The sequence below is a fragment of the Microtus ochrogaster genome, unplaced genomic scaffold (genome assembly GCF_000317375.1).
Source record: "Microtus ochrogaster isolate Prairie Vole_2 unplaced genomic scaffold, MicOch1.0 UNK6, whole genome shotgun sequence".
In the NCBI taxonomy this organism is placed as follows: domain Eukaryota; kingdom Metazoa; phylum Chordata; class Mammalia; order Rodentia; family Cricetidae; genus Microtus; species Microtus ochrogaster.
In genome coordinates, this window is record NW_004949104.1 from 8803459 (window position 1) to 8818620 (window position 15162).

General features: G+C 46.4%; 2 protein-coding genes across 5 annotated transcripts in view; one reads left to right on the forward strand and one right to left on the reverse strand.

The window, feature by feature from the left end:
• Nelfa (negative elongation factor complex member A) overlaps window positions 1-8084 on the forward strand; it is a 23161-nt gene extending 15077 nt beyond the window's left edge. Inside the window, exons 4-11 of the mRNA XM_005366065.2 lie at window positions 183-272; window positions 1715-1845; window positions 1931-2000; window positions 2378-2466; window positions 3155-3266; window positions 4084-4361; window positions 4512-4611; window positions 4710-8084. Coding sequence (XP_005366122.2) covers window positions 183-272; window positions 1715-1845; window positions 1931-2000; window positions 2378-2466; window positions 3155-3266; window positions 4084-4361; window positions 4512-4611; window positions 4710-4894 — 1055 coding nt within the window. The 3' untranslated portion in view covers window positions 4895-8084. The remainder of the gene's footprint in view (window positions 1-182; window positions 273-1714; window positions 1846-1930; window positions 2001-2377; window positions 2467-3154; window positions 3267-4083; window positions 4362-4511; window positions 4612-4709) is intronic.
• Window positions 8085-8308: 224 nt separating this feature from the next.
• Nsd2 (nuclear receptor binding SET domain protein 2) overlaps window positions 8309-15162 on the reverse strand; it is a 69785-nt gene continuing 62931 nt past the window's right edge. For all 4 annotated transcript variants that reach the window (XM_013353369.2, XM_013353367.2, XM_026788739.1 and 1 more), the window contains 4 exons: window positions 12411-12552; window positions 12035-12141; window positions 10440-10644; window positions 8309-8929 (listed from right to left, as the gene is read on the reverse strand). In XM_013353369.2, the coding sequence (XP_013208823.1) occupies window positions 8658-8929; window positions 10440-10644; window positions 12035-12141; window positions 12411-12552 (726 nt within the window). In that variant the 3' untranslated portion in view covers window positions 8309-8657. The remainder of the gene's footprint in view (window positions 8930-10439; window positions 10645-12034; window positions 12142-12410; window positions 12553-15162) is intronic.

The following is a 15162-nucleotide window of genomic DNA, read 5'->3' on the forward strand; positions in this document are numbered from 1 at the left end:
TTTTTTTTTTTTAAAGGAATGATCACTGTAAGGTCAGTGGCATTATTGACTGCATTCCTGCTGGGTTATACAAAGAAGTTACCTTGGGTATTTTTATGAATCACTTTTGTTGAGGTTACTTTATGGGCTGAGAGGCCCTAGGTCTAAGAGACCTTCTTGACCCTGTGGCTTTTTTTACACAGCCACTGAGACAGCCCAGCAGCTGAAGAGAAGTGCCGGGGTGCCGTTCCACGCCAAGGGCCGGGGGCTGCTCCGCAAGATGGACACGACAAGTAAGGCTTCGTGTGTTCTCGGGCCAGTGCTGTGGCTGCCTGCCAGGCAGGGCGACTTGATGGGAAAGGTGTGAGTCAGACATGAGTCCTGAGGGAGGTGGCCGTGTGTGCTGAGCCAGCAGCAGCCCAGCTGGAGGAACATTTGCTGCCGCTCTGTCACTTGTAGCTGCCCTCCTGGGTGTAACAGGTGTAACAGCTGGCTGGCTAGGCTGAGCGCTCAGGGCAAGTTTCCAAGATGGAGGGTCACACAGCAGTTTGGCTCTTCATGCATGTGCCTGTATGAATGTCTGCTTTGCATTCTGTGAAGTACAAGAAGACAGAACTCCTCGTACCATGTCCAGCGCCCAGCAGGCAGGACAGCTGTAGGATGAGGTTCATCTGGTGTCTTGGCATACCAAGTTCCCATAACCCCAAAGCAGACATAGAGCTAGTAGTGGAGAGTCTAAAGTATGGGTCACCATTCTACCATTATTACTGCAGGGCAGGGCTCTTCCCTTACTGCCGTTTGTTGCCACAGCATAGGCTCCACCTTGCTTTCCTTGTCCTGAGGACAGGCACTGCAGAAACTTTTCTTTAAAGGGGAAGTCTGACGATCGCTATATGTCCACTTTTGACAACCAGCTTGTAGCACAAGGCTTCCTAGGTGATGACAAATGTATATAGGTATACATAGGTGTCGTTACTTTTCTGGGCAGAGATGATAGCTGGATAGTTCTTGTCTCCTATAAGGTCTGGAGGTCTCTGGTGTCATAGACAGCTGTTATCTTCCATTACTCCAGCCTTCCCAGAAAGGATATGAGTCATGAACTTCCCGAGTCTCAAGCCTGGGTCTTCCCAGCAGACCTTCAGAGATGTCGTTAGGTTTGTAGGGTCTGAACCAGTTTCCCTTCACCACAGTGACCCTGGCAAAAACAGTCTGAGTGGGTTGTTTAATTGGTTTTCTAAAAATTATTTTATTGTATGTGTATGGGTGCTTTGTCTGGATATTCTGCACCTGTATGCAGTGCTGTTGGAGACCGGAAGGGTGCACCAGATACCCTGGGACTGGGGCCTAGCAGTGGGGCTGGGAGCTGAACCTCTAGGAGAATGCTTTTAACCACTGAGCCATTGCTCCAGCCCCGAGTTTGGTTTGTTTGTTTTGTTTTTTCGAGACAGGGATTTTCTGTGTAGCCCCGGCTGTTCTGAAACTCACTCTGTGGACCAGGCTGGCCTTGAACTTAGAAATATGCCTGCCTCTGCCTCTTGAGTGCTAGGATTAAAGGCATGCGCCACCACCCTTGGCCCAGCCTCAAGTTCTGTTTAGCCTGGAATGAAATATACAAAACACAAAATGTGATAGGAGAGACTAATTTGTATGAAGCTTCCCCAAGGCAGAAGCAGCCTTGTTTAACCCACCTGTGCTCAAAAGTTGCTGTTTCCATTGACATAAGTCTTTTCTGTAGCCCCTCTCAAAGGCATCCCGAAGCAAGCCCCCTTCAGAAGTCCCACCACACCCAGCGTCTTCAGTCCCTCTGGGAACCGGACCCCAATACCACCTTCAAGGACACCACTGCAGAAAGAAAGGGGTGTGAAGGTGGGACATCCCTTTTCATCCCTGGCAAGGCCAAGTCCTGATTCTTCGCTCTATAATTAAGTATGGAATGTACTTGTTTTGGCAGCTACTGGATATTTCTGAGCTGAATACGGTTGGTGCTGGCCGAGAGGCAAAGAGGAGGAGGAAGACTTTAGGTGTGTATGGGACATTTCAAGTCTGGAGGGAGGTTAGAGGCACTGTAGCCTAGTGTGCTATGGTTGGTTCTGCCTGAGTAGTATCTTGGTGCTTTGGGGTTTCCTTCTGGGTCCAATATGCCTGAGTGCTTTATCGTACCACAGTGGTAACGGGACTTTTCCCAGGAGTCCTTTTTCTTTGTGGGGGTGGGGGGTGGGGGTGGAGAGAGGGAATGGCTTTTGAGACAAGGTCTTACACTGTAGTCCAGGCTGGCCTCAAGCTTGTAACTTTCCAAGTGTTAGAATTACATTTATTCTCTGCAGAGACCAGGGGACACTTGTGACCTCTGAACTGGAGCTGGGTCAGAAAGTCACTAACCAACTCTCTTTATTGGTAGACACAGAAGTGGTGGAAAAGCCCACCAAGGAAGAGACAGTTGTTGAAAATGCCACTCCTGACTATGCTGCTGGCCTGGTGTCTACACAGGTAGGGCTTCCATGCAGTGCAGCCATGGACACTTTCAACTGTCAAAATAATATGCCCCACCTTGTCCTGATTGCTAGCCGCTAAGCTGTGTTCTGTAAAAGTGTACATGTATGCAGGTATGTATGTATGTGTATGTGAGTGGCAAAGGGAGCCAGAGCCTGACTTGGGCATCAGCCACGTGTTTGGAATGAATACCTGCTTTATATATTGAAATTACTGCCTGGGCTGTCTTCATACCTCTGTGCCTCATTTTCCTCTCTGTCCAGTGGGTATAGTCCCCAGTGCCCTGGAGACCAGGTCTTGCATGTAGGTGAGTCAGCCAGCACAGCTCTTCCCCAGAGGCTGTCTGTGGAAATAGAAATAGGTTTTCAGAGCCATAGGTACAGAGGTTGCATGTGTAGAGGCAGTATGGCCCTGTTGCATGGTATGGTCTCTGCCTCTGAGGTCATTGCATTGCTGAACTTCTTTCTCCAGGTATCAGTTTGGGACCATGGGGTGGTAGCCATGGCTTAAGTTTGGAGTCCAGCATCATTAAAAACAGGGACCTATGGCCTGGAGAAGCCACTGTCCCTGTCCTGGGGATATGAGTCGTCCTGTCCATTGATGGGCAAGGGCTGATGGAGGCTGTCTGGGAGGTGAATTAAAACCCTGAGATCTGCCTGAAGGGATCATGACCTTTGTCTTCCAGAAACTTGGGTCTTTGAATAGTGAGCCAGCACTTCCCTCCACAAGTTATCTGCCCTCTACCCCCAGTGTGGTACCTGCCTCATCATACATCCCCAGCTCTGAGACTCCCCCAGGTGAGTAGCCTGCAGTATGCTAAGCCCACACAAGGGCTTGCCCTAGCATGTGCACCTAGGAAGTAGCCTTGCACACGTGGTGATGCTCAGCATTAAGGCGCCTGTCTCATTGTCTCTTGATCTCAGGCAGCGTGGAGGGAACTCCTCCTGGCCAAGAAATATGCCCTAAGTCCTGTTTTGAGTGCATGAGTGGCTGCCAAAACTGCCACTTTTGGCACCTTAATCTCTGGATGGGTGGGGTCATGAGGATTGTTTCTTCCCTGATGAAGGGTACTGCAGAGGGGATAATTCCTTCAGGGTCAGACACAAGCTTTGGTTAGTCGTTCGCGGGAGAGGGAAGCTGGTTCCATTAGGCTCAGCTTAGTCTATTCATTAGTGGGTTGAGGGTCATCTAAGAAACCCTGCTGAGCAAAGAGTGCTAGGCTTGAGGGAATTGCTTTCCGCGGTGCCTTGTAGCCAGCACCCAGTTTATGGGGAACTCATCATAGGTCAGGAGCTAACCAGAGTCCTGGATAACTTTATCTCTGGACCTAGAAATGCCTGAGGACGTAGGTTCTGCCCTGCTGGGTAGTAGTGCACAAGGCACATGTCCCTAGCTGCGATGGCCAGCAAGGGTTTCTGGTCAGCAGTGATTGGAGCAAGACAGAGCAGGCCGGTATGGGACACAGTTGCTGTCAGAACCTGGAAGATTTGAGTTGAGCCTATTGTCTCCAGAATATGATGTCTGGAGCAGACAGCCTGGAGACTGGGATGAATAGATTTGAGGTATACTCCTTTTCCTGAATAACTCTCCTTAGTAAATCTGCTCTGCCTGCAGCCCCTCCATCCCGGGAAGCCAGCCGACCCCCTGAGGAGCCCAATGCTCCAAGTCCTACACTGCCAGCTCAATTTAAACAAAGAGCACCTATGTATAACAGTGGCCTGAGCCCAGCTACGCCAACACCTGCAACACCTACCTCGCCTCTGACACCTACTACTCCCCCAGCTGCCACCCCCACTGCTCAGACACCCCCAGTGGCCATGGTGGCCCCACAGACCCAGGCACCTGCCCCTGCCCCTGTTCAGCAGCAACCTAAGAAGAACCTGTCTCTCACGGTAAGTATCCTGTCAGGTTTCATAGCCATTAGGTGGATGGCATAGCTTTGCCTGTTTGCAGCAGGGGGTGGGGACTGTTGTTATGGGATGAGCCTGGCAGGGCCAGTGGGTGGGCCCAGCAGCCCCCGCACCCACATCCTCTCTTTACAGAGAGAACAGATGTTTGCTGCCCAGGAGATGTTCAAGACAGCAAACAAGGTCACTCGGCCAGAGAAGGCCCTCATCCTGGGCTTCATGGCTGGCTCTCGAGGTGCGTCTGTGCTACTAGCCTGGGGAGGTGCCCCCCATGGGGTGGGGGATGGGTTCCTTGGCCCCAGGCACCAGTCCAGCAGCTCCTGCTCCCTACAGAGAACCCGTGCCCGGAGCAGGGGGATGTGATCCAGATCAAGCTCAGCGAGCACACAGAGGATCTGCCCAAGGCAGACGGCCAGGGCAGTACCACCATGCTAGTGGACACAGTGTTCGAGATGAACTACGCCACAGGCCAGTGGACACGCTTCAAGAAGTACAAGCCCATGACCAATGTGTCCTAAGTGCCATCTCTGCTGCTGACCCGCATCAGGCCAGACGACAAGCTTTGCTGGCTATGCTAAGTGACCTGAGCAGATACCGAAGGATGTGTTCCACCCCAATACCTGCCATCCACAGTCTACTGGGCCCCAAGCTGTTTTAAGTTTTAGGTCATTTCTCTGGGGAGTTTAGGCATTTTTTTTTAAATTATAATGGGTTAGTTTTTTTGTGTGCTTAAGATACATTTTTTTTATTCAATATTACACTTTAAATGCTAAACCAAAAAAGTTACAACTTCATTTTAGTGCCTGCTAGACTTTTACCTTTTTTATTTTTTCTTTAAAAAATTGCACTGGCTGAGAGGACTTCCTCTGCTTGTGCATGCCTTCCCTCACAAGGCTGAGGGGACCAAAGGTGACACCCGACAGGCTAGGGTGTGAGGGGGGCTATAACCAGCCTCGATGCCACTGCCTGCCAGGGATTTGTATATGTCTTTTGTACAGTTGTAAACATTTCAAACCTGTCTCTGGGTACCTATTTTCATTGTAAAATGATATGAGTATTAAAGTTTAGTTTTTCTAAAAAAAGCCCACAGAGCTATGTTTCAGGCTAGCTTGACTCCCTGCTCTGGGACCAAACCCCTTCCTATACAACTGTCAAGAATCCCAGGGGAGAAGAAGCAGGGCTGGGAGATAACAAGACTACCTGAAAAACAAACAAACAAACAACAACAACAAAAAAAAACCAGGTAGGTAATGGGCAAGGCAGCCTTGGGGGTAGAGTGAGGCAGCATCAGGAAAGTCAAAGCCACAGCACTGAGAAATGGGCCTAAACTGCCTTGAATTCATAGCACCCAGGAAGCTGGAGGAGTCAAACACAGTCCCATATAAAAGAAGTATGAGAAAAAGGCCTTTAAAGTTTTTTAATAAAAAAATACTTAATACAGTTTTCCAAACACAACTTTCCACTTTAAATGCTATTTTCCCCCAACTGGTAATTCTTGTCTATATTTCAATATTATTTCCCCCCTCCCTCCCAAACTTCAAGTTTTTAAGCCTTCACTATCAGATCTGGTGACAGTACCTAGCATTCCTAAAAGGAATCTGACTTTATATTATATGAAGTTTAGACACCAATAGGCACATTTAAACTTTAATTTCTGATAGGTCATTTCACATCTCAACAGGATACGGGGGCACCATGATACATATGGACACAGCGTTTATTCTACTGACTAACAGTCATCAGCTACACTCTTTTGTAGACAAGAGAGATTTGGCAACTGACAGTTGTTTGCATTAACTTTAATCAAAACATTTTTATCTTTAATTCTTGAAAATAAGGTAGCTCTGGAAGATGGGCACTTGACACATCGTGCTACAGGTATCACTTGGAAATCATCAGAAATGCCACCCTGAGTGTGCCTGTCTGGGACCCAGGAGTCCTAGGTGCTAGTGCCAGGAAATTCCTCAGGAGCTAGAACCGGAATCCTTGTCACTCTGAGATGCACTGCCTTACAGGTGCCTAGGGTTAAATGCTATAGTTCCATATTCTCTTAGACCAATGCTGGTGTGGATACTGGCTTTGCACCCCTGGGCTGCTGCCACCCTGCAGAGGCACACACACATAGGTGTATACTGGTTAGGGAATAGATAGCTGGTTTTTGGATACTGAAGGTGCCTGAGGAACATGGGCAGGTTTCATTTGGTTTGCTTCACATTAAAGAAAACAACAACTGGAGCTGATGGTCAGAAAGTCACACATCTTTCAGGCTCATCAGAGCACCTGGCACATCCCGAGTCACAGCTGGCCCTATGGCTGGTCCTTCTGTGGGAAAGGCTATCACCCCAGGGGGTTACTTTACTCAGCTTTGTATATTGGTCTTCGGTTGGTTTTCAGAGTTAGTGTTATTTACTCATTAATACTTTTTGGGAAGATAAGTTGTTTAAAAAGTTCACAATATTTCCTTCAGAAAGATGATAAATAGTTACTTAGAACCAAAATTCCCAAGATTTACTTAACATTAAAAAAGAAAGTTAATCTGATCCCCCACAATGTGCTGCAAAACCAATTCTGATGCTCTTTCGTAGAAGCTGGTGGACAACTAACAAGATGGGCCCCCAGGGGGTCCCTGGGGCCTAGGGGCTGTGTGCATGTGAAGAGGCTGTCTGGCCTATCACACCAGCCTTCTAAACGTAGGGCACAGATGACAAATTTATGAGCCAATCTAATATTTTTAGGACAGTCTGAGCCAGGTTAAGTTCTAAACTGAAAAATGCTCCTTGTCTCATCTCAAACAGATGTCACCAGAGGTTACTAGGCTTGTGCCTATGGAAGCCAAGCCATAGGCTGCCTGCAAAGCTGCTTTAACTTTTGGGGGACTACTAGAGAAGGGCAAAGGGGTGGTCATGACATGCTAGGCTTGCAAGTGTTATGGGTGACGCACAACCCTGACTATTAAGAATGGTCAGTCCTGTTCTAAATGGCCATTGCAGTTCTCCAAGGCTGGAAGGCAGCAGGACAACAGTAGCAAACCCTGCTAGGGACTTAATGGATAGAAGTTTAAGCTTTTTTGCTTTGTGGCTTTTCTAAAACCAATTTCTTCTGCATTGCTTACACCTTCCCTCCCAATGGAATGCATGAGGTCTCCTTTCTCAGTGTCCAAGTTCTCCAGGGCCAAGATACACTCCTGAGAAGGCAGAAGAAAGCCTGCCAAAGAATCTAATAGCCCTTGGGCTGGGCTTTTAGAGAAATTTAAATATCATTAGGGAAACAGGTACCATCAGACCTGTCTACCATGAGACCATGTGGTGCCCTGGTGGAAAGAGAGAGCAATGAAGCTTGGGCTCAGCGAACAGATGCACAGAGGAGAGAGCACATCAGCAAGCATTAGCCTAGGCTCCAGGCTGTGTGCCTTGTGTCCTCCGTGCTCGCTCAATACTTCACATCTGCCTGACAACTCAAATACATTTTAGCTGGTAATAATTTGAAACAGTTTTAGCAAAAGTATATTGGGAATAAATGCCAGAAACAGAAAAACCAATTAAAGAAAATATACAAGGTTTTCCCCCAAATGTTGGTCCAAAAATGTGGGTTCAGAAGGCATTAGAGAAAACAGCCACAACGAAAGCAGCTGCACTGCTCCACAGGACACACTTCCATCACTAGTTGTCAAGTCCACACAAAGGAAAAGTCATGAGAGGAATCTTGCAACACCACAACCACTCAAAGTGCAAACAGCACTTTGAGGGAAAAATTCACATTAGTATGAAGAACATAGGCTGTTTCAAAAGAGCAAAATAATGATCAATCCTGATTAGGAGTAGCACAGGGCCTGAGTCCTAGTCTGTCCTGAGTGGGGTATGTGAGTAGAAGCCTGAACCATCAGGATAGAGCTAATAGTGACCTTTAGAAAGTTCTATTCTATACATTTTGGGTAAGATAAAAGCTTTTATTTCACATGCCAGTTAATCTTCAATCATAACTTTAATCTAAAATAAAAATGGGAGGGCACCTTGACGTTGGGTCTCAGATTCAAGTGTAGCGGTGATGCTGCGTAGTAAGGCTTGTTTGTCCTGGACCGCTGAGTGTGCAGCTGACAAGCATCAGTGCAGACGCAGCACAGCTGCTGAGGATGGCTCAGTGGTAGAAGGTGCTCCTTCCCACCCAAGGAGGCCTATACATGTCATAGCATTATGAGCTGGGTCCTTGGGGCAAGTGCCGTGCTTGCCTTCCCATTACAAGCAGGGTTGGCTGTCCCATGCCACCCCTGGATCTGACCAAGCGCTATTTGCCTTCTGTGACTCTTCGCCAACACCGTCTTCTCTTCCTCTTCCCCTTTGACTTCAGTGATTCTGGAAACGGTTTCTCAGTCTTGGTACTTCTTGCAGATTCTGCCCTCAAGTCATGCTCAGAGCAGTAGGATTGCCCATCCTGGGTGGAACGGAAGGCAGTCCCATCTTGGTGTTCCTTACAGAATGAGTTGGGGCACAGGTGGCAAAATGAGGTAGAAGGCTTGCCACATACATCACAGTGATGCCAAGGACATTCCCACTTCCCTGCAAAACAAAATACTCCATCGGCAAACAAGCTTTAACATTTTCAGGGCTTGAAAAGTGTTGGGATTGGGCCCAGAAGGGACTCAAGCATGTGGTCTCGTACTAAGTTAATATCCACAAAGTATGTTTCCCTTGACTTAGTCATCTTCTGCTTGAGTTGCTTGTGCCAACATACCTAACTAGAATTACTTTTAAAACTGGCTAGTCAGCCAGGCGGTGGTGGTGCATGCCTTTAATCCCAGCACCCAGGAAGCAGAAGCAGTCAGATCTCTGTGAGTTCAAGGCCAGCCTGGTCTACCAGAGCTTTCCAGGATTGGGTCCAAAAGTACACGGAAACCCTGCCTCGAAAATAAATAAGACTGGCTAGTCACATAAATGCAAATTAACACAAGAGACTGCATTTCAGTTGCCAGAGAGAAGCTAGTAGTTGATGCTCATAGGCCAGGTAGGTACCAAGTGTTGCAGACTACAGTATACTTACAGGCCAGCTGGAGCATTACATAAGACACCAAGGGCAGCTCGCTGTTGTTGGTCCCTAGCAGAGTCTACTGATAGCAACAGCTGTCCTCTGACTTGCCCTTTTGTATTACTGTTTTGTTTTCTGAGACAGGGTTTTTCTATGTAGCCCTAGCTGTCCTGGAACGTGTTCCGTACACCAGGCTGGCCTCAAACTCAAGAAGTCCACCCGCCAATGCCTGAGTGCTGGGATTAAAGGTGTGCATCATCACACCCAGCTTGGGACTTGCCTATTTATAAGGAAATGGTTTTATGCTTAGATGTGAATCTCTGAAGATTAGGGTTAGGGATAACTGTCAAATTTAAATATATATGTAAAACCATTATTAGGTTTCTTGTCCCTGGGTCAAGTGTTTACAGTTTTTCTTTTGAAATTCTTTTTTTTTTTTTTTTTTGGTTTTTCGAGACAGGGTTTCTCTGTGGCTTTGGAGCCTGTCCTGGAACTAGCTCTGTAGACCAGGCTGGTCTCGAACTCACAGAGATCCGCCTGCCTCTGCCTCCCAAGTGCTGGGATTAAAGGCGTGCGCCACCATCGCCCGGCCGAAATTCTAACTTTTTGTTCTGATGCTGTGACCACTCTTGAGTATGTAAGAGGAAAAGCCTATTGTCTTCCAGTTCTGTGTCATCTCTAGGGACAGAGCCTACAAGTCCTGAGAAGAGAGTTAGGTCACATGTCCTACAACCAGGCCGCCTAGTGACAAAACCAGTCATGGTGAGGCTGCTGCAGTAGAACCTATCTTCTTCAGTAGAGCCTCGTGCATGTCATTTTAGATCTTGGTACTAATGAGATGACCACTCAACACTGGGCTTTGGAAGCTACTGCCTGCTCCCACCCTGTGCTCCAGTTGGTTCCCTGGACTGGGGACATTTACCACATTGACCTTCCAAGGAATATGCAACTAGATAAGACCCAATGGATTAAGAGAGGCTGAATAAGAATGGCAGGCAAGTGTACTGCAAGTTGTCAGAAACTGCATGGGTACTGAGCACCTACCAAAGGGCCGCTTGCCCAAGCCCAGGCAGGACAGGTGGTAGGCCTTGGTGCAGAATTTTCGGTCACACAGCACCAGCTGTCCACCATCACCACAGCGGAAGCACTCATCCTCTGACTGCCGCTTCCCTTCTCCCTTGGCTCTGCGCCTTCTGGTTTTCTTCTTGGCCTTTTTACCCTTTTCCTCTGAAGAAAGGGATGTTGAGGTCTAGAATAAAGAATTAAGCATAGTTCAATTAAAACAACATAGATGGAAGCAGTTAAAAGGGAAAAAAAAAGGAAACTACAAAGATGCCCAAAAAGGAAGGTCCAAAGTGATACAGATTCCTGGGCTGTTCCAACATGGTGAGTGGTGCCTGAGCTGAAGGTGTAGCTAAAGACTGTAGATTCCATTCCTAGCATCACAAAATAAAAGGGCATGCCACCTACACAAAGCAGGTCATGGCCCACTATACCTTGGGCAACTCCTGCTAAGACAAAAAGAAAAACAAAAAAACACAATATAGAAAAACTAAATTATAAGCAGTGTAGGTGTGATGGTTTGAGTAAAGGCCCATAAGGAGTGGCACTACTAGGAGGTGTGCCCTTGTTGGAGTAGATGTGGTTTTGTCAGAGAAAAGTGTAGTAGGGGCTGGCCTTGAGGTCTCAAATGCTCAAGCCATACCCAGTGTGGCTTTCTCTTCTTGTGGATTCAGATGTGACTCTCAGCTACCTCTCCAGCACCATGTCTGCCTGCATGCAACCATGCTTCCTGACATGATAAAAATGGACTAAACCTCTGGACCCAGCCCCAATTAAATGTTTTTCCTTATAAGAGCTGCTATAGTCGTGGTGTCTCTTCACAATAATAAAACCCTAACTAAAATATGTAAGGGCAAACTGGTGAAGCAGTCTTTCAGAAAACATCTATAGGGTGTGCCCAGATGCCAGCTCAGGTTGGAGGTGCCTATGATTGTCCTAATCTTTGTTCCAACAAGGAGTGCCCCAAAATTCATATCCTTCCAAGGACTTGGAACATGACTTTATTTTAAAATGCATGTAACTATGATACCAGCACATCAAGCAAGCATGACTTGTGACTAGACTGAAGGGACTGGTGGCCAAAGGTGTGACTCAGTGGGAGGGCACTTGCCTAGCAGGTATGGGCCCTGAGAGATCTATACACAGCAATGTAAACAACAAGTAAGTAGTAGGACAATGGAGGGAAGTGGTCAAGACAAACACCACATGGCACCTCATGAGAAGCAGCAGAATGCTGGAGTAAGGATTCTACAACCTGAGGAACACCAACAGGAGCTGGAAAAGAGGCCTGAAAGACTCTCAAAGATACTTAGGAGCAAATGTGGACCTGCCTTCAAGATTGAATCCATGTTTCTGATGTTTAAGTCACAAATCTCCACAGGAATTACATCAGTGAAGTCATCTTAACAAGCAGCCTATACTGAGAGAGGACCTCATTAACCTCAACCCACATGCTACATGGATCCTACCCTTGAACAGCAACAGGTCTATGGCTCACTAGAATGCAATCTTCCTAGATGCCATGATGCCACCAGAGCTATGTGTTTCAGCTTCACAGAAAGCTGTGATGTCCTTACCTTTGGTCTGTCTCCAAGAAACCCACTACAATTGGAGGCTCCACACCGACAGACTGTTTTTTCATTGCCCAAACAATCAAGATTATAGTTGAATGTCAGCTCTGTCCCTAAAAGAGACACAATATAGTGTTAGAGGGCATTGTTCTCCTGTGGCAGTGGATGTCAAAGAATCAGTTTCAAGAAAACGTACCCCCTTCATATACACCCTGGCATGGCTCATATACCTCATCAATTTGCTGTTTAAAATAGATATCCCAAACAAAGCTTCCAAATCACTATCCTAGAGCCTTTCCAAACCCAACCACACCAAATACCAGCCAGTGCCTCTCTGCCTGTACATATGGCACCAGAAACTTGTAGGACCCCAGTGATATACCTGCAGGAATGTCACACACAGCAAACAGGCCAACCCGTGTATCCCCATTCACTGTCCATTTCAGGGTCTCACAATTGGGCTGGCAGCTGTGGTTCATGAATCGTGAATAATTCCCTTTAGGGCCAGCGTCAATTATGCGGTCCTGCAGGATAAAAAGTCAAGGACATCTTTAATTTTTTTTTCCATTTTATTTTTTCCAAGACGAGGTTTTTCTCTGTAACAGCCTTGGCTGTCCCGTAATTCACACTGTAGCAGACTAGGCTCAAACTCATAGAAATTTGCCTGCCTCTGCTGGGATTAAGGGCGTGCGCCATCATGCCCAGCTAACATCTTATCTCTAAAGGGCCTCTTAATGCCATAGGTTGTATCAGATGATGCAGTGTTGTCTGTCATACTGAAAACCTTGGTATCCTGTTGTCCACCTGGACCAGACAACCCTCAACCAGTCCAGATTCTTGCAGAAGAGCAGAACACAAGGAGAGACTGAACCCAAGTGAGAGTGGTGAAGACTGTGAACTGGCACTTGTAACACCACCTCAGCAACAAATAAGCTAGGAAAAATACAAGTGTCACAGACCTGGGAAGGGCAGCAAGAGCCTATACAAAACCAGCACTGCCAGACAACCACAAACTCCATTAATAATAGACAAGCAGCATCCACTCCTAGAGAGCAAAGGAGGTACAAGCACAGCATGCTCGAGTTCCCACTGGCTGCAAACAATGAACTTTGTCCACGATGCCGATGCTATACTGCCATAAGAGGGACAGGCACAGGCTGACAGTTCGAAGATAGCAGTCTGCAAAATCACAAACGCAAGCACACAGTGGCCCTGGGAACTGACTCACTGAAATTCAAGGGTAAAAGCACTATGGAGGAATAAGAAGCACTTATTATGGCTCAGACCAGAAAGAAGATAGGCAGGTAGATACACAGCTGTAGCTTCTCCCCTGAAAACCTCTCGACCAAATATACAGCTCAGTAGGATCTCTGCTCTTCAGTGTTTATCTCTGAGATCAAAGATAAATTGGTAAAAAATTACATGTCCGAGAAGGGATGAATCTGTGCCAACAGCACCTCTAGCTGTGTCTTGTGGACCACAGAGCACTACAAAAGCAACCACACTGGAAGACTATGCTTGTGCCACCCAGTGGGTGCTAACTTTGGAGGTTTCTCTTGGTAGTAAATATATAGGTCCCTTGAGAAACCTCCAAAGTGAGCACCCAATGATTGTTGTAAGCGGAGAAGTCAAACTTAAGTGGGTAGATGCCTGCAGTTCTAGCCACTCGGGATGCTAACAAAGGATATCACTTTAGCCCAGAACTCAGAATTCACCTCAGGAGAATAAAAGCAGAAATGATCTGCTTTCTACTATACTAGTTGTTGTTTTAAACTCCAAGGTTTTCTAGACAGTAGATGAAAATCTATCGCTGAATCAACCTCAGCTGTATTTGTACATTTACCAGCTGGTGAAATGGCTGCTTACAAGATAAGGTACTTGCCATCAAGCCCATGACTTCAGTTTGAACCCCAACAGTCCATACCATAAAAAGAAAGATTTGACTTCCAAAAGTTGTCTCTGATCTCCACAAGTGTGCCATAGCATGCACAGTCACACATATGTACACACAAAGTAAATACATGCTTTAAAAAGTGCAAAGTGTGACTGCAGGCACATGTGTGACAACTGTTTAGAAGTTAGGTCTCTGCTTCCAGCTCGTTAGGAGTTTCTGGTTTCTAACACTGCATCATGTACTCCAGGCTAGCTGACTTGAGAGCTTTCCAACTGAATATTTTTTAAAAAGTTACTTTTATTTATGTGGTTTTTTTTCTCTGACTATATGTCATGTGAATGAGATTACGAATAGAGGCCAGAAGAAGGTGTCAGATCTGGAGCTGGAGTTACAGACAATTGGGAGCTGCCTGATGTGGGTGCTATGGACTGAATTTAGGTCCTCCAGAAAAACATTCCAGTGTTATGTGTATGTGTGTACATACACGTAGAGGCCAGGTCAACTTTGGATGCTATTTCTGTAAAACTTTCCGTCTTTTTTTTTTCTTTTAAATATTCATTTCCTTTCTTATTTATTTGTTGTGTGTGCCATATGTGGAGGCTAGAGGAAAACTTCCTTGAGGTGGTGCTCTTCTTCCACCATGTAGTTCCTGGGGATCAAACTCAAAGTCATCAGGTTTTTGCCAAACCTTTATCCAATGAGTGATCTTACCTCACCACCAAACTTTGTTTGTGAGATAAATTCTTTCATTGGAATCTAGGATTCACCAATTAGCCTTGGTCTTGCCAGATCCTCCTGTCTCCACCTCCCTAGCTTTGGGACTATAAAGAGTATGCTACCATGCTCAGCTTTTTATGTGAATGCTGGGGGTTGAACTTGGGTCCTCATGCTCTGTGCAGCAAGTATTTCAACAACTAAACCAGTCTCAAATTCTTTTATTATTTTAAAGTATACCTGACATAAAAGTTTACTGGGTTTTGTTTTGTTTTGGTGTGTGTGTGTATCTGCAGACTGAACCCAGAGCCTTGCACATGCTGGCAAGCACTCTACTACAGAGCCATATGCCAGGTGTATAATTAATTGTAATAAATACATCTATAAGGGTACCCTCTTTAATCCTTCAATTCTTTACATACATGGGAAGGATCCTTATGCCTTACCTCTTAAATGTTGGGAATATAGGTATGGGCCACCATGCTCAGTCCTCTGAGGTCTTTAACTTAAAAGCCTTGGTTATATA